The following is a 19,406-nucleotide window of genomic DNA, read 5'->3' on the forward strand; positions in this document are numbered from 1 at the left end:
AAATCTGAGTTCAAATCAGCCCTCTTTCTTTAAATAAACATTTTCTAATTTCCTCTCCAATCTTAAATTCAAATCCGCCATCATTCCCAAAATAAACTTTCTTAGTTATTTTTTCCCTGATTTCTCCTTTCTTACATAGTGAATATTAAATCCCCTAGGCCCCACAAGGTGGGCCCCCTGGCATATCAATACTTCCCCCTAAAAAAGCACCTTGTCCTCAAGGTGGAAGGAAGGGAATGGTCTCCTGATCATCTCATATGGCTCCCATGTTTCTCTAGCATGCCAATTTCTCCTTTTTTTCTTAGCTTCTTCAGTCACAGCCTCAATTAACTCAATAATAGCAATCCTTTTAGAATCGTCTGGGTCAGAATAGTCTAAAAGAAGCAAGTCAATTGTAAAGAACCCGTGATCCTCTTCACATAGACCACCAAGATCATTACCTTCAAAAATCTGTTTGTCAAATCTTACGCCAATTTTGTATGATCCATTTTCTTCAAATGTCAGAATTATTTTATCATGAAAGCTATAATGTGGACCACTCTGAGCTGGAAAAGGTAGTCCAGAATAACGCTCTTACCTACATACTTTACTCTGTAACCTTCTTTGAATGTGCAATTCTTTGAAGAAGTTGTTGAGGACTCATGCTTTGACAAGGAATGACAATTTAAACTAGATGTTCCCTTAATATCAACTTCCACACTGGAAGCTGATCTTCTAAGATGAAAAGTGCCAGCTAATGTAAATTTTTGCATAGTAAATTCGTCTGACTTCTCTTTGTCAAGATGTTCATGGTCCATTCTATATGCAGGGCAATACAAAGATTCTTCAAATCACTTCCAGAATAACCTTCTGTTACATTAGCTAACTCATCAAATCTAAAGTTAGGGTCAAGGTTTTATTGGGATAGAAATATATTTAAGATTTTCATGTGATTTTCAGCATCTAGAAGGTCTACATATATCCTTCTTGGAAGACGATGTATCACAGCATCGTCCAAATCAAATTATCTATTTGTTGCACCTAGGATAAGAATCCTTTGACTGTCCTTGGTCCTTAAATTCAAGCTGCCATAAATTCATTTAGCATTCTTCTTGTTGCTTCATGTTCAAAGGCACCACGCTGCACCAAATAAGTTGTCAAGCTCATTTAAAAAAATAATGACAGGTGCTAGCTGAGATGCAAAAGAAAAGAGTGTCGTGGTGAGCTTCTTAGCCTCACCAAACCACTTTGATGTAAGAGTAGAACCGGTTAATTGATAAAATTTGCTCTAGCTTCAATTGCAAGGGCTTTTGCAAAAAGAGTTTTACCTATTTCTGGTTGGCCAAAGAGCAAAATTCCTTATGAAAAAAGCTAAGGCTTTCTCATAGGAAGCGTAACAAGTTCATTTAATGTTCTCTTCACATCTTCTAGAGCACCAATATCACCAAATTTGACCCCTTCATACTCATTTTTGCAAGATTCTTTATGCTCTATAAGGCCTTCTGCTCTATAAGGCCTTCGTTGAAACTAATTCCTGCACCCATAACCTTGAAATAGCAATCTCCGGGCTTTCACAAGGTATCAACAATCTACCATTACTAACAAAAGGAACACTAACTTTCTAGCCCACCCTACAACTTTCTCTATTTTTTGCTTTGTTAAAAAAAAATCTATCTTCATATGTAAAAGCTCCAGAAATGAAAGACCATGCTCTTCAAGAACCTTATGCAGCTCAATAAGATTATTCCTAGGAATGATTAATTTTTTATCCTCTTCAATTTGTTTGTTGAAAGTTCTAAGTTGCTCCTCTTCCCTGTCCTCAATCATTCGCATCTCCAATTTTCTCACCCTAGGATCACCACAGCCCAAATAGCTTCTTCCTCCTCCTGTGTAGCGGTCGTCGTAATCCCTCAATGTTTCCCCAGTGTATCGAGGGTGGAAATCTCACCTTTCTTTCACCCTCCTTGCATGACCCAATCCTGATGGCTCAGCTCATCCTCCTCCTCCTCCGGTCATCCATTCCCCTTGCCTGAAAGGCCTCCCATAGTGGTCAGCCATCCACCACCTCCACCACAAAACTCCCTTCCTACTGTACCCCCATTCGCAAACCCTATTCCTGTCACACCCTATTTTAACCCCCTATAGTCAATTTAGAGTGTAACAAATAGGGAGAATATGAACAGACATATCTCTTACTAACACCATTCTAAAAATTTTATTAGGAACAAGTGAGTAGGAAATGGTCAATCTAAACTCTTCCAAAACTTCAAGTTTTTCAAAACTTAAGACTAAAATCAATATTTTTTAACTAGAAGCATATTTAACACATCAAATAAAATGCAGAGCTTCCCTAAACTTTTAAATAACATTTACATACCCAAAAGTGTATGTAGAACTTCTACTCTAACCTTTATGTACATTCAAAATATATGTACACAAAACTTCAATCAACCTGTTTGTCTAGAGCCCCACTGGCTCATTCCCCTTCCCTACAGTACAACCATTACTAATGAGCTAGAGCGAGCTCAATGAAATACCCAAGCATAGTATAAGAATTAAGAAATTTGCGGCTAATAAAAAAAATATTGGACTTTATATATAAACTGTAAGAAAGCAATGCATAACAATGCTAAATTTTTCAAGTGTTCGCTACATTCCAAATTTCTTGTTTTGTTAATTTCCAAATATTTTAGGCAAGTCATATGATAACAATAGGTCTTTGCACACTTAAAACTCTCTAATTCAAGGTTGGGTCCATGTTCCCAACTTTTAGAATTAAGGGCAGTTCTCTCATTCAAGGTTGGGTCCGAATTCTCAATTTTTAGAAGTGAGAGAGATTAAGGCTTAACTAATCAAGTCTTTTGTCTTTACTTGTACAGGTCTATCCTCCATACATGATTTATGTCAATGATATTTTTATTTTCATAAATGTACATAAATTTGTGCCCTTCATCTATAATATCTTTCTGAAGCATCACAATTCAGCATCATAGTTCACTAGTAATATACATGCAACAACAACATCAAGCCTTTATCCCACTACGTGGGGTCGGCTACATGCATTGGCGGAGGGAGGGGGGGCAAGGGGGGGCCGTGCCGCCCCCCCCCCCACCAAAAAAAAAATTTAATTGTATGCCACTATCAGTTTCATTATTTAAACAAGCTTTTTCCATTTAAGTATCATATCACCCTATGGAATGCTTTAGCTGTAGAAATAAAAAGGCTAATGGGGTAAAATATTGAACCAGAAAGAGAGAATGACTTTTCATTGTGGATGGAATGATAAAAAATATTTTGGCATAGAGTTGCGTGGCTATATAATTAATTATTATTAAAAATATTTAAACTATTATTGCAGGAGGGAGGGGGGCACACCTGACCCCCCCCCCCCCCAAAAAAAAAAAATTTAATTGGTATAGCCCACTATCTCAGCTTTCATTTTATTATAACAACGTTTTTCTCCATTTAAGTCTCAATTCACCTCTATCTGGAATGCTTTAGCTGTAGAAATAAAAAGGCTAATGGGGTTAAATATTGAACCAGAAAGAGAGAATGACTTTTCATTGTGGATGAATGATAAAAAATATTTGGCATAGAGTTGCGTGGCTTATAATTAATATATATAAAAATATTTACTATTAAATAAATTATTTTATTAAAAATTTAATCATTAACAAATTATTATTGTTTCTATAATAATTATTAAATATTAACATTATCACATTTATTTCAATTAATTTTTGTACTATCTAAATGTAATGACTAATAATTCTACATTGAAGGGTAGAGTTTGATTTCCTCCTCTTTTTTACGCAATCGAAAAAATTGCGGCTGCATATTCATGATTTGTAATGAGAGATCTCCTCTAAATGGATTTGGGTAGTAACGCTAAAATTTTAAAGCCTAAAGGGGCTTAAAACTGATTGTTTTAGTGGCTTAATAGAGCAACAAGCTCGCCAATGAGAAAACCTCTCTAATTTTTATAATTCTTCCTTTTAAAGTTATTTATTAATACAAAGATGTCATCAATATTTTTTCTTGACACATGAAAGCATCAATGGTATGTTTTCCCCTTTACTCTACTCGCAAGTCACGACCTCGAGCACGACTTTTATTTTCCCTTTCGCTCATTTCTCACCCCCAAACAAAGACTGTCCTATGCAAATATTTATGTCTTATAAGTTCTAAGGGACATTATTGCATTCTTATTTGATATTACAGCTCCTCTTGGCTCTGATAATGAAATGAAAAATGGATTATTTGATATATTTCGAATCTTCCAAATGCGATGGCAAACATAACTATTTTAATTAGGCCCCCCTGAACAAAAATTTTTGGCTCCGCCACTGGCTACATGAATCCTTTTCTCCATTATGTCCTATTAAAGGTCAAAATCTCATTTGAATCTAATAAAGAAAGGTCATTCCTAATATTTTATAACCAAGTCTTTTTATTCTGCCCTACCTTTCTTAACATAAGTCAAATCTAATACCTCTATTCTCCTAACCGGGTCATTGGACAGGCCGTTGTTTTACGTGACCAACATCTAAGACGACTCTCTCTAATCTTATCTTCTACTGGAGCTACTCCAACCTTTTCACGTATATGCTCATTCTATCCTATCTCTAGGTAAAGCCACTCATCCCCTGAGCATCCTCATCTCTGCCACTTATACTTAGTATTATGCTTCTCTTTTAATGGCCAACATTCAGCCCAAAAGCAGCAGCCTCACTACCATCTTATAGAATTTTCCCTTAAGTTGAGGGGTACTTTTCTATCACACAATAACCCGATGCATTCCTCCACTTACAACCATCCAACTCTGATCTGTTGATAATATCCCCATCAATTTTCACCATCACTCTGAACAATAGATCCAAGATATCTAAACGTGTACTCTTATTAATTGACTTGATCGCCCAAAAGTCACAAACCCCTCACTAGGTCTATTACTACTAAATTACACTCCATATAGTCCTTTTAGATCTACTCAAGCGAAAACCTTTAGTCTCTAATGTTGACCTCCATAATTCAAGTTTACTTTCCCTCCCTCTCTAGTCTTATCAACAAGAATAATATCATCAGCAAAAAGCATACACCAGGGTACAATCCTCTTGCACATGTCTAGTGAGACATCCATGACTAAAGCAAAAAGATATGGGCTTAAGGCTGATCATGATGTAACCCAACCGAAATAGGGAATACTTGGTCAAACCACCTTGTTTTGAACCAAGTAATAGCTCTTTGCATACATACTCTTAATGATTTGAATATAAGCATATTAACTCCTTCTCTTTTCAAGAACTCTCCATAGCACTTCTCTTTGAACTTTATCACAAGCTTTTTCTAAATCAATAATATCATATGTAGATCCTCTTATTTTCTCGATATTTCTCCATCAAACCTCTTAATAAATGTATGCTTCCATAAGTCGACCTACACCGCCATGAATCCAAATTGATTTTTGAGAACAATAGTATCACGTCGCAACCTATGCTCCATAACTCGCTCTCATAGTTTTAAAGTATGACACATTAACTTAATTCCTCTATAATTCGCACAATCTTGGCATCACCTATTCTTAAAAATAGGAATTAACAACACCCTCATTCCCACTCATCTGGCATCCTTTTAGTCTTCAAAATAGTATTAAAAAGTTTAGTAAGCCAAGAAATTCCTTCATTCATCCTAAGCATTTCCACACTCTAATGGAATTATCATCAGGTCCAACTACTTTTCCACCCTTCATTTTATTTAAAGTCTCTCTAACTTCGTTTTACTAATACGCATAAAAACATAGTCTTTATTTTCATTTAGGGTGCTAAGGTCACTATAGTCAATCCTATTTTCATAATTTTCATTAAAAAGTTTAGCAAAATATCTCATCCACCTTTGTTGAATATCATCTTCTAAGAAAAGTATTTCTTGATCTTCATCCTTAATACACTTCACTTGAATAAATCCTTACTATCCTATCTTTTGTTTGACTAATTTATACATATAATCTTTCTCTCCCTCCTTGTATCTAATCATTATAAAATCACTAAAAGCTAAGGTCTTTGCATCGCATATTGCTTTCTTTGATTCCTTACGAGCCTCTTTATATCTTTCCCATTATCAGATTATTAAATTAAACCAATTTTTATAACAAATCTTCTCATTCTTAATCTTTTCTTGCACATTTGGATTCCATCACCAACTATTTTTAATATTAGGAGCTTTTCCCTTTGATACTCCAAGCACATCTTTTGCAATATTCTTAATATCACTAGCCACTTTTTCCCACATAGCATAAGCATCCTCATGCACAGATAAAATCTTAAGATCTAAAATCTTACTCTAAAAAATATTTTTGTTAATATTCTTTAAAATACATGATAAATGTAAAATGATTACTACATTTACACCAAATATGCAAAATGCTCCCATTTCCTATACTTCCTATACTACAAGTTGGATATCTCACCTTGTTCTCTAGGGTGATTAGAAGAATTCTTTCTCCTACGCATCCTTGCCTCTTTTTTTGTTTTTAAACAACCTAAAGCATAATTATTTGCTTTTCATACATGCATTCAAATAAAATACACAGGCTGTAAGAAAACCTTACAAATTTACCTCAATTGCATTCCTCATTCAAAACAATTTTCTTCTCTCTCGTAAGCCTCCTTTCTCTGTTTCCCTTTTCTTTCTTTTGCCTTTTTTCTTACTGATTTCTGCTTTTCCTCCCTCTTTCTTTACTGATTTCAGCAAATAAATTTCAGCAAACACTTTCTCCAGCAAGCCTTCAGCAAACAAATATACCTCTAACCTGATTTCAGCAATTTCCTCAAACAACTATATATCTTAACTGATTTCAGCACTTTCCTAACCTGATTTCAGCAATTTCCTCAAACAACTATATCTCTTAACTGATTTCAGCATTTTCCTATCATAATTTCAGCAATTGCCAAAATTCTGAACTCTCCCAACGGCTTGCAGCAGCTCGATGCCTTTTCCCCCCAGCTTCCGTCTCCCGCTCCCTTGTTCTCTGTTTCGGGTAGAAGAAATTGGAATGAGAAATTGAAATGGGAAGTGCTTAATATACTAGTATTCCACTATGCCCTTTCAGTAATTACCAACCACTTGATACCATCCGGCCCATGCATGCCGTGATTAGTGGGAATGGTAGTGGAGCCTACAGTACCATTTAATAAAATATAGTTACTTGATATAGTTAATTAGCTGTTATTCTTTAACTGTAATATTAATCAGTTATTTAAAAGATATCTATACATATACATTTAAGATATATTTATATATATAGCAAAATTACTAGAAATTAAATATCGAATTTGATGAAAATATATTTGATGTTTTCCATATGTGTGAGAACATAGGGGAAAATTGTATGCTTACATTTTTTACAACATTTTGGGTATTATAATTTCATCCCTTATCAGAGCCCTAGGAGGTGGCTCTTGATGAAAGAAACTCTCCTCATCGAACTCTTATATCAATTTGATGCATCTTGGAAGTAGAAACAACAAACAAAAGTTGAAGGTTCACACACATCACCAAGTACAATGTTTACTTATCTGGGAAGCATATCTATCACTTATGAATCAGCTTTCCTTACCAAAGCCTTATCCTTGGGGTTGGTTTCTCTCTTCCTCAATCCTCATCATTCATTTGACATCTTCCTTTTATACCTTACCTCAACAAATCCATCACCATCAGTAGAAGCTTCAATGTCAGGCTAATTAAAAATCCTAAAAAAATGCCACTCTGCAGAGGAGCGCATCGATATCATCCTTAAGAAGCCCATTCTTCTTTAAAATTCTAACGAATAGTGTTTTCTCAAAAGAAATGTTGTAAAGTAAGAAGAACCGCTATCTAATTCCAGGATCCTTAGCTCTTAGGCCTAGCATATATTGTCTCTCCACCTTCTAAACTACCTCTTGGCAAAGTGCCAAAGGATGCTTGCTTGAATCTGCACATAAATAGTATATAAGCTCAAGATATTTTTGTCATATTCTTCCGATGTAGTTGGTAAGAAGTCTCCATCTTCTTCTCCTTCCAAACTTTGCAGCTCCACCAAAAATCCCTCTCATTAACCCTTTCCCCGCCTTGGAAGTAGCTCCAAAGGTGATATATCTTCTTCTTCCCTCAAAATTTTCACATCTCAATCCTCCCTCATCAAACTCCTCCCATCAATCGCCTTTCCCTGAGATTCGGCCAAGGGAATCCCGATCAAATCTTGGCTAGGTTTAGCAATCAGAATCGTCAATGGAGTTTTGAATTGCATCCTCATGAGCTTCCTTAATATCTCTTCCATCCCTCCTAATCAAATTTTCATAGATGAAAACTTTCCTTCCATGGTTGAGAATTTTATTCTCCACGATGGATTTGATTTGCTCCATCTTACATTCCAACACCTCCACCTTTGTTGTCATAGGTCCCAAAAAAGAGTTATGATACCAATTTGATATGTCATGGAAGTAAAAACAACTAAATAAACAAGTAGAAACTACAGGAATACAAAGATAAGGGCTGATTTTTTCTTCTCTTCAATAAGAAAGAAAGATACAAGTAATCTACTATTCAAGAGGTAGATCAGCACTCCCACAAATCCTAAACGCCACTAGGAACAACTCCTAAGAAAACTATAGCAAACATAAATCACGTCATGAAAATAAAACAACCTAATTACCCTTAAATAAACCATTATATTTCCCTCACATATCTTAATTCAAATCAGCCCTCTTTCCCTTAATAAAACCTTCTTAATTCCCTCTCAAATCTGAATTCAAATTAGCCCTCTTTCCCTAAATAAAACATTCATACTTCCCTCCTAAATCTGAATTCATATCAGCCCTATTTCCTTAAATAAACCTTTCATAATTTCCTCCCCTCTAAATAAACTTTCTTAATTATTTATCTCATGATTTCTCCTTCTTACATAGTGAATATTAACTCCCATAGGCCTCATAAGGTCGGCCTCCATGGCGTATTAAATGCCGAACCACAACAACAAATTATCCCAAACTAAAGAGTTCACCAAACATAATGCAGATAATAGAATACAAGAAGAAAGTTGATATCAGTGTGACATTGAAGTTACTACTCGGACTGATGGTACCCCAGTAGATGAAGAGATGAAGTAGGATAAAATGGAGATGGACAAATGTCCATGCAAGATACCAAAAAGCCAAACCATCTGAAATTCTCTTCAATGACATTTTATGCACATTAAGATGCTTTTTCTTTCTTTAACCTCTCAATTAGTACAGAAAAGCTTCAAATTCAAAATTGTGATCTGCATTAATCTAAATATCACAGTCCAATAGCCAAAGGAATATCCTCCTCATCAGGCCATGCTAACAGTAAAATCAAGCAGTCCCTGAGGAAGAAGGGTTTTGTAACAAAGAAAATGTAAGAAGACAGCAGGCACCACCAAAGAAATCATCCCTCTAAAAATCAAATGTACAATAGGTTAAATGGCATATACCATTTACAAGCACGCTCCTGGAATAGCATTGAAACTTCAAATGCAAAATCAAGAAACCAAACCTTTCACCTACTTTCCAGAGTGTAAACGACACAACTGATCTGTGATTTTCTAGTAATATGTGGAAAGCTATAGCAAACATGAGCTTGATGAATAAAGCAACGCTCAACTTCAGAGTGAAAGCAATAAGAAAAGCTGCAGCAACACCACAACTCCCAGCTTGGGTAGACAGCAGCTCTGTGATGAATTCCAAAAAAGCTATCTAACAGGGCAGAACAGTGAGCCTACAGTAATTTTACTACTATTCATGAATGAGACCTTAATTAGGTCAAGTGAATAAGCATAATCTCATTCACAACATATTATGGAACATAATAAAGTAGTAGTGCCACATCTATAACAGATGTAAAAACTCAAGATGGAGCATTGACAATCCAGTCTTGTTTATTTTTGCAAAATCTTTGTGAGCCATCATGCAAATAAAGTAAGGCTAGCAAGCAGGAGGAAATATCAATTAGACCAAATTTCATCCATATGAGGTGGTTTCCTTACATGTTTTAGTACGTCCACAAGAAACTATCACTTTTGAAACAGTTGCTGGTGCTGTACAATCCAAAAAAATGGTTTCACCTGCATTTTCCAAAATAATAATAATAATAAAGGTAAAATACACGGAAGCTTTTCAGGGAATCATTTCAAGCAAGCCACTATATTTTGAAACTGGAAAGCGGTTTTAAATTACTTATACTGCTCTCAGAGTTTAAAAAGAAACAATCAAATTCTAATTTAAAGTGCAGACTGTGCATGAAAAAATACTGAGCCATAAATTTGATTGTTGATCCGCATTGAAAGTCCTAAAGTTAACTGTACTTTAACCAATTTAAATTGCAATTGTTAATGACATTTTTCTTCTCACGGAAATACAACCTAAAAGTTAAGTAAAAAAAGCGTTTAAAACAAGAAACACTGGCACTAAGAAAAGTAAACATGTTGCAAGAAAATTGCAAAGAGAAGAAGGCAAGCTACAAGGATAGCTTAACCGTCGAGGGTATTGCAAAAAAGGCTAAATATTGTAGAAAAAAATAACTGTTTGTACGTTTCTTATGCTATAAAGTGATATTTCATTTGACTTCAATAATTAGCAAGTTCATGCAACAATATTTAATCAAGGTCACCAAGTTAAGACCATCCTATAACTGGAATTTATATTTAAGAAGATTCTGAAGACAAGAAATCTGTATGACCGTATCAACTATAGAAAGGTAGTACTCAGGAACCATATCTTACAAGCTGCATGCCATATAATTCATTCAGCTTTTTATGTTGAACAAACCAAAAACTAGGTTCAGGTATTTTTTTTTCACCTCCTCAATGTTTGTATCATAAAAAGCTAGTTCTTTTTGTCAAAAATTATACACTTTTTATATGCACATACATTTCATCATTGATCTGTGACAAACAAGCAGCTAATGAAATATTAAATTTCCTGCAGTCCATGAAGAAAGTTGCAGGGACAAATCCACATTTAATTGCGTAAATCCTTGAGAAAGATGTCATTTGCCCATGTTGTTAGCTCTCCTGACCTCTCATGTTCGCAGGAAATATGAAACTGTTGGCGGGAGACTGAGGGAAGTTTGCTTTAGGTCAAACTAAGGAGCCCTAGCGCTGGTCTTTTATTGCGATTCTCAAGCCCACACTTCATCTTTTCTCTTCCTCCTTCAAGCAGCAAACAACTTCATCGCCTCTCTTCCTCCTTCCAGCCACAGCCTCCATCTTCTTTTTTCCTACTCCTAGCTGGCCCGCATCCAATCTCCTATCTCCTTTCTATTTGTTTTTCAAGAGTTACAAAGGGATTTTTGCCAAGAAGGGAGCAAGTTCTTCAGGGAATCAAGTTCCAAACATCATACTCCGGCAAAAAGGTGGTTTTGGCAATATTTAGAGCAACCCAAGCATCCACTAGTAATCCTCTTATTTTCAGTTGTATTCATGTCATTCAAACAAACATTATAGCCCATGACCGCTAAACACAAACTTCAGTTAAAAAATCTCTACAACTTAAAAAATCAAAGACTCTTCGGCCATTGTGGATTTGTGTGACAATCATAATCAATCCTAAGTCCTTTAGATTGACTTTAGCTTATGGTTTACTAACCTAAACCAGCCATCCTCTACTTTAATCTATGAAAATACGATGATTTCACATGGTTGATTTTTATTTAAGAATCTATATAAGAGGACAACGAAGTGCCAGGTTATTGGATTCGGATCTGATTCCCCCCTCTTGCATGAAATTACATTCATGTTGGACCTAACCTTTCACTTACACAAATCCCTAGGTTTCCTCATGGCTATTGGATCTCCATCATGCTATGATGCACCGACACGGACCGGCGACACGGACACGCACGACACGGACACGGCAATTTTTAAAAATATAGGACACGGGTGCGGCGTGGACACGGCATAATAATTTTTTAATATAATATATAATATTTTTTAAAAATATAGGACATGGACACTGCGTGGACAGATAGCTCTATTGAACCTTCACCTAATCCACCCCGGCCAGCAACAAAGCTCATTTTGCTAACAAACCAATCATACATATGTATAAATCAAATTAAATTGATATGAAGTGAAATCAAAATATCCTAATAATAAGACAACATGAATACAGCAATATACCGGTATGCCGGGGGTCCAAGGGGGCGCTGCCCCCTGGCGGAACAAAATTTTATTGTGAGAGTAATTTTGAAGTTCTGCTTGTTTTTAAATTTCGTAAGTTGTTTGTATGGGAAGATACCGAGTGGTACCGAGCATATACCTAGCAGTACCGAGCATGTACCTAGCAGTACCGAGCATGTACCTAGCAGTACCGAGCATGTACCTAGCGGTACCGAGCATGTACGTAGCAGTACCGAGCATGTACCTAGCGATACTTAGCGGTACCGAGCATGTACCTAGCAGTATCGAACATATATTGAGCAATACCGAACATATACTGAGCGGTACCGAACCTGTACTGAGCGGTACCGAGCATATATTGAGCAGTACCGAGCATGTACTGAGCGGTACCGAGCATGTATTGAGCGATACCGAGCATGTACCTAGCGATATCGAGCATGTATATAGTGATACCTCATTTAATAACCGGACACGCATGTCCGACACGCGTGTCCGATTTTAATTTTAATTTTTTAAATTACGACACTCCAATGCCGTGTCGGACACGTGTCTGACGCGTGTCCGTGTCCGTCACGTGTCCGACACTGCATACCCTCTTTAAGTGTCGTGTCGGTGCATCATAGCCATCATGTAACTATGCACTTGTTTAATTTAATCAAATTGCCTTTCATTCCAATTAAGATTTAGATTATGACAAAATTAATACAAAATGTGATAGGTCTCTTTTTGCTAGGGTTTTCACTTCCTTAAAATTTTGGAAATTATTCAATAGGTTTATTTAATCCTAACTATTTATGAAACTATTTTGAGATGGACCATCAAAGGTCCATAAATTAAATTCCATACTTTGGAATTATTAAAGCCTACTTATAATTTTTCCAAATTATATGATTAAATGAAATAATAAATAGCCTAAAGCTATGAAAATATTCTATTTTAATACAAAATTTTCTATGGAAAAAAAAAACCTTCCCTCTGCTTTTGAAGTCAATTGATTATGCCAAAATTAATCTTAGACACTTTCAAAGCCATAGGAGTAATTTTCCAATTTCAAATGAATCCAAAACATTCTTAAAAATAAAAACTTTCTCAGGAGTCCACTTTTTCTTCAGAAGCAGTGCTTTGAAGTCTTCCAAAGCTTTAAACTCTTTAGAATCATAGAGCCTCTTTCGATCTAATTTACCCCTTGACAAATTTAAGAGTTGCTTTGATTCATGTTAAACCAAATTCAACTTAGATCATTGCTATCTAGCTTCTCTTTGATTGGTGTCTTCTTGGACTCTCATGAGGTTTCCAAACAACCTCTAAAGTGTTTAGAGAATAGAGAGCCCCAGAGATCCTTAGAACCAAAGTCTAGGTTCATTGGCCTATGTATTTGAGCAAAAATCAACACCTTCTACATTTTGCATAGGAGCTCAATACTAGAATCTCATATTTTCCTAACCTAAACTAAGCAGATGAAACTTTCATCATTGAACACAAAAATTCTAGGATCTCTATTTAATTTGTAGTTCCAAAATTATAGAACACATCCCAAAATTTTTAATCATATTTTTAATAGCCCAATTAAGAAAATATCTCTATTTCTATAAACTAAAAAGTCATAGGATATTCCATAAACCTCAGCTCAAAAGATATAGGTTAAGTTTCATTGTCCCCTAGCCTATAAACTATGAGTAATTCAATAACTCTCTAGCCTTCAACTTTGTGACAAAAAATCTTAATTTATTTATATTTAATTGAATGCATTTCAAGTAAATATCTTAATTATGTTATATGACATAAAAATTTACAAAGTCATCTGTATCCCTTAGCCTCAAAAGCTATATGACCTTCCATAATTCTTTAGCTCCAAAAGCAACTAGAATACTTGCCTTCATTTGCGTGTACCCAAAACCAAGTGAATACATTCATATTCTAACTTGGGATCAAATCCCATTAGCCGTCCATTTGACCCAAATCAAATAGGAGTCATCTTTTACTCTTTGGCCTCAAAGCCAGAGACTTTTTACTCAATCTAAATGAGTAGATGACTTTCCTTATATTCAAAAGTCTTAGATCTTTTTCCTTGGTATTGAGCTCCAAATCTATAGACCAAATCTCATCTTTACTTATAGCCTAAATTAGCAAAAGCTATAGATTAAGTTACATTGTCCCTTAGCCTATAAGCTATGACTAATTCAATAACTCTCTAGCCTTCAAATTTGTGACCAAAAATCTTAATTTATTTTTACTTGAATACATTTCAAGTAAATAGCTTAATTATGTTATGTGACACAAAACATTACATAGCAATCCATATCCCTTAACCTCAAAAGCTCTAGGACCTTCCATATTTCTTTAGCTCCAAAAGCAACTAGAATATTTGTCTTCATTTGCGTGGACCCAAAATCAAGTGTATAAATTCATATTCTAACTTAGTATCAAATCCCATTAGCTCCATTAGACCCAAATCAAATAGGAGTCATTTCTTGCTCTTTGGCCTCAAAGCCAGAGACTTTTTACTCAATGACTCAATCTAAATGAGTAGTGGTTTTCCTTAAATTCAAGAGTTTTAGATATTTTGCCTTGGTTTTGAGCTCCAAAGCAACAGACCAAATGTCATATTTTCTTAGCCTAAATTAGCAAGTATCTTTTTCCATTGTCCACAAAGCAAGGACCCATCTACTTCAAGTAGGCGAACTTTTATGCCTATACCCAAACTTTAGATTCTCCCACTAAACTGAAAAGGTGGCTTTGTAGGTTCATCCAAATTTCCATTTAGGTCGAGGACCTTTCTATTTACAATCCAAATAGACATCATGCATTCTGGAATTTCAAATGATAATAATCTCAATTGATTTTGCACTTCACACAATCATTGTTGCCAACGTCTCAAAGAGAAATCTAGTAATATTTATGTAAAACATTTAGGCCATTTTTTGCAATGAGTAACAATGTATTGGGCCACTTAATTGTAGAGTTATTTGCACGTCAACATTTAAATCTTACGTTGAAACTAATTCATAGTGGGACCATGATCTATCCTATAATCACAACAAGCGCCTCACAAGTCATATTTGCATTATGGATCATACTAACTTCTCATATTTTTCAAACAACAATCAACATGAAATTAATCTTCTTGAATTCTCTGCATATCATTAGTCAACAAGCAAAAAAAATCCTTTCTCACCGTTGATCTTCCCTCTTCCTATCTTACCTAAAGAAGTAGTTAGAGGATAATTTATTTCTCAAATTGTTGATTAAATGTGAGGGTCTATGCATGTGTATATAGGAGGATTAAAAAAAAATAAAGGAAAAGAATATAAAATAAGATTGCTGACAATATAGATAGCGACATGAATGTTTCAAAAATAATGTCATAGACTCTAGAATGACAATATCAATTGAGCATTAAGAACCAAAACAAGGTTTAAATTATAGCCCAAAGGAATGGCACACCTTTGGGTGCCAAATTAATTATCTTTGTGAAATCAAGTTAAACATTTCATGAACTCCTTGATAGGAAGAAATAACACACAAAATGGATCTCCAAACAAGTAATTAAAATCTTGAAAAGATAAATCCCATTTTCATATTTGGAAAAATAAATGAAGCCATAAAAAAAAAAATTGAAGAAATAAAGAGCCTTCAGGATCAGCACAAATAATTTAGACTTATGAATTGGTGAAGAATATAAGATTTTTATGACAATAAAATCAAGATGTACAAACAAATATAACAAAAAAGAAGAAATAGTTCTGATTTATGCTAATTGAAGATCAAATCATAAATACATATTTAAAAAAAAAAACTTAAAAAGTGAACACCCAATTAAGCAAGCACTGTAATTTAGTATCACATTTTAAAAGGTCTTTTTTCAAGCTGCACTAAAAAAGCCAAACTATAAAGTGAAAGAAGTTTGACAAATAATAGAATAGGCTATGCATTTAATTTGGTTGATGATGATTTGGCAATTCATGACATAATAAAGTGAAAGGTGCTTGATAGCATATTTTTCAAACACAGACGACAGAATCTATGACTGATTTAGCAAGTCAAGCAAAAGCATAATATATTTTTTAAGGAAATTTAAGGAATTACCTCTTTTCTGCTTCGATCCTGGCAACGGCTTCTGTATGGAAAACCACTGGCCGTCCAGCTTTTCGACACCTTTAATTTCAACCGCAAGGTTATCAACCAAAAGTGAGCAAACTTCATTGGTGGATGGTTCAGCCACATTTGTATCCTTGGAAATTGCAGGATTACTTATTTCTATCGTTGCGGTGATAAAATCCCCAGGCCTGTACACTTCTTTATCTGTTTGTAGCTTTAAAGATGGAGAAACATCAGGTTTTTTGGACGAGTTGCTCTTTTTATCATCAAACCATCCCCCGCCTCCAAAGAAAGAGAAACCCTGAGGAAACTTTAATGACATCTCCTCAGTGTCTATCGCCCATCCAAGCGATCAAGTCCTCAAATGTTGACAAGCAATAACTGTCCAGTGACACCATTGCTTCGTAGACGAAATCTCATAAGCTATGCTACAATATCTCCGAACAAGCATTCCCGATGGCTTAAAACCTATTATTCAAAAGCGTGGAGCGTACTGCAGTTAAAAAACAAGCCAAAGTCCTCTCAGATCTTAACATGCTAAATCAGTGACACCATTGCCTGCCAGAATAGCTAACTGTCCAGCTACAAGTAGGATTTAGTAAATCCTAACAGTATCAAATCTAGAATATTATTTGACATGGAAACTATTCAATTCGGCTAAATACTAATAAACTGCTTGGTTATTTGTTTGGAGATTTAAATTTTAAATTTAAATACATAACAGAACAGATCGACACAGAAATGGAAGAGAAATAGGAGAGGACTACAGCACTAACCAGCACAGAAGAAGAGAAGTTAAAACAGTTTCATCACCTGCAGCGTGGAGGAGTCAAGTAGGTCGGGGTCGGGAGAGGTGAGATGCTAGAGAGGAGCTCGATGGGGGAACCGGGGTTTAAAATGTTTTTTTTATTTCAAAATCATAAAAGTCGAGCAATTTTATAACACTAGTGTATTTCAAATACTATGTATTTCTAATAATTCTTTTACTCGGGACAAGCCTAGCGAGTCGCTCCGCTAATTTGTGACTCTCTCTCAGTAAATATGATGAGCATCCAAGACTTTTAGTTTCCTAATACTAAGTAGTGCTCATTTAGGGTATTTGAAAATGTCTTTTTCATTATGTTGTTGACTTGCAACAACAAAGATGTTGGCAAAGAATTGAATTAATGTGGAAGAGTACAACCGTGTGATTCAACATCAACATGCAAATTGCATCATTTTGAAATTATAGGGGATTCTCAACGGCGCTTACAGGATCAGCATATCAGTCATGCAACAACTTAGATAAATTGACAGAGAAAGTCACATTGTCTCCATCAATAATAACAACGACAAAAATATTTTTGTCCCAAGAGACGAAAAAGCGACTTATCGATTAATGACAATAAAAAAGGGTGAGATCTTCTTAACATAAGAGATACATGAAGTACACTCCACTCTACATATCCTAGCTAAGATGGTAGAAGCCGTCTATAACAATGAGTGCTTTTATCTATCTCCACTAATGTGTATTGTGCCAATTGTTCATGACTCGTTGAAATATTGTGTCTTTCATAAAGATCATACTTGTTATATAAAGAATTATCATCACCAACATAAGAGAAACTGCACAATTTCAAGTAACCATCTTAGAAAGGGAACTATCTAAAGAATAAAGTATTGAATTAATGTGGAAGATATGTAAAATAAATATCTTTGCCATAGTAGTAGAAAATAAATATTTATTTTGAAAATAAACATTTAATAATATTTGACTTTATATCAAATGATGATTATAAAATAAACATTATAATGCTTGTGTCCAATAAACACAATAGTAACATTTACTCTATAGCACAATTTGATATAAAAAATTGTCATCATCAAGATTTTTATCACATAATTGTTTGATGCATAAAAGAATATGATAGTTACATTTGAGCCATGTGAGTGTGAGTGATGTGGGTGCACTCTGTCATGCCTTCAACATTGTGTATTGTGGAGATAACAAATTTAGCTTATATTTCAATATTAAATTCATATGCATCATTAAAATTTTTTATTATGAGGTCAAATATGTCATTTTCATACTTTGTATTATAAAAAGTATATATCTAAGGCTTACGATAGTTTTTTTACTATTTTTTAAAGTAATTTTTAGTATAATTTTTTTTTAAGCAGCAAAAAAAGTAATGTTTAAAAACTATCACAAAAGAGAGAAATTATTATGTGCGGTCATCGGACCGACCGGAGGTCAATCAGGATGTGCCACTTCACCTGATATACACCAATACACAGTGACGGTACACCATAAATTGGTGATGTGGCGCGTCCTGATTGGCCTCCGGATGATGTCTGGTATCCGCACGTAATAATTTTGCCACAAAAGAAGCCTAAGTTAGCATGTTCTTTTTAAAGTGATGACTGCAACTTTTTTTACCTAATATATTATTTTAATAATTCATCTTGAGCAAATTCTAACTCTTCTTAAGTAGCTTAGGTTTGCACATTATAATTAAGACTTTATTTGGGACAATTTTTTTATTGCTTTCTAAATCAGCTTTAAAAATTCAAAAAAAAAAAAAAAAAACTGTACCAAATGAAACCTAAGATTCCATCCAAGGAACTTTCTATTATAATAATTGATTGATATATGTCATTCACAAGAGATGTGAACTGAGTATCTAAATGAATTTGTATTTATTTTTAACACTTAAAAAATTAATTAAATAATTATATATTCATTATATTTTTGAGAATTGCAGTGATATGAAATATATCATATAACAATATATGTAATTGGAAATAAAATCAGAACACTGGTGTGATACCAAATAAATCAATATGCAATGAATCAATAACGATAACAAATATAAATAAACAGCATAAAACGGTAATAAATTCCTTACAAATTATATAGATCGCCAAAAAAAGCACTTGGAGCTTGTTCTACATATATATATTCTCAGAGTGGTGGAGTCGAAATTTCTTTTTAATAGGGGCAAAAATTAGACTTTTTAAATGTTTTCTCACATTTATTTTCATTTGTGTTTGAGGCTGACATTGACAATTTTAAAATTTTTTTATTTGAATTTCTTATTTTAAAAAGAAAACACATAAAATAATAAAAAATTTATAATTTATAATGCCTATTCTTGATATTTTAAAAGAGTTGAAT

General features: G+C 34.4%; 1 protein-coding gene across 2 annotated transcripts in view; it reads right to left on the bottom strand.

The window, feature by feature from the left end:
* The window catches only part of LOC110095378, a 61,495-nt gene extending 44,346 nt beyond the window's left edge, over positions 1-17,149 (bottom strand). For both annotated transcript variants that reach the window (XM_020820899.2, XM_028697045.1), the window contains exons 1-3: positions 17,063-17,149; positions 16,238-16,717; positions 10,019-10,096 (exon numbers count right to left, since the gene is read on the bottom strand). In XM_020820899.2, the coding sequence (XP_020676558.1) occupies positions 10,019-10,096; positions 16,238-16,571 (412 nt within the window). In that variant the 5' untranslated portion in view covers positions 16,572-16,717; positions 17,063-17,149. The remainder of the gene's footprint in view (positions 1-10,018; positions 10,097-16,237; positions 16,718-17,062) is intronic.
* Positions 17,150-19,406: the final 2,257 nt, after the last annotated feature.

The sequence above is a fragment of the Dendrobium catenatum genome, unplaced genomic scaffold, assembly GCF_001605985.2.
Source record: "Dendrobium catenatum unplaced genomic scaffold, ASM160598v2 fragScaff_scaffold_103, whole genome shotgun sequence".
Taxonomy (NCBI): domain Eukaryota; kingdom Viridiplantae; phylum Streptophyta; class Magnoliopsida; order Asparagales; family Orchidaceae; genus Dendrobium; species Dendrobium catenatum.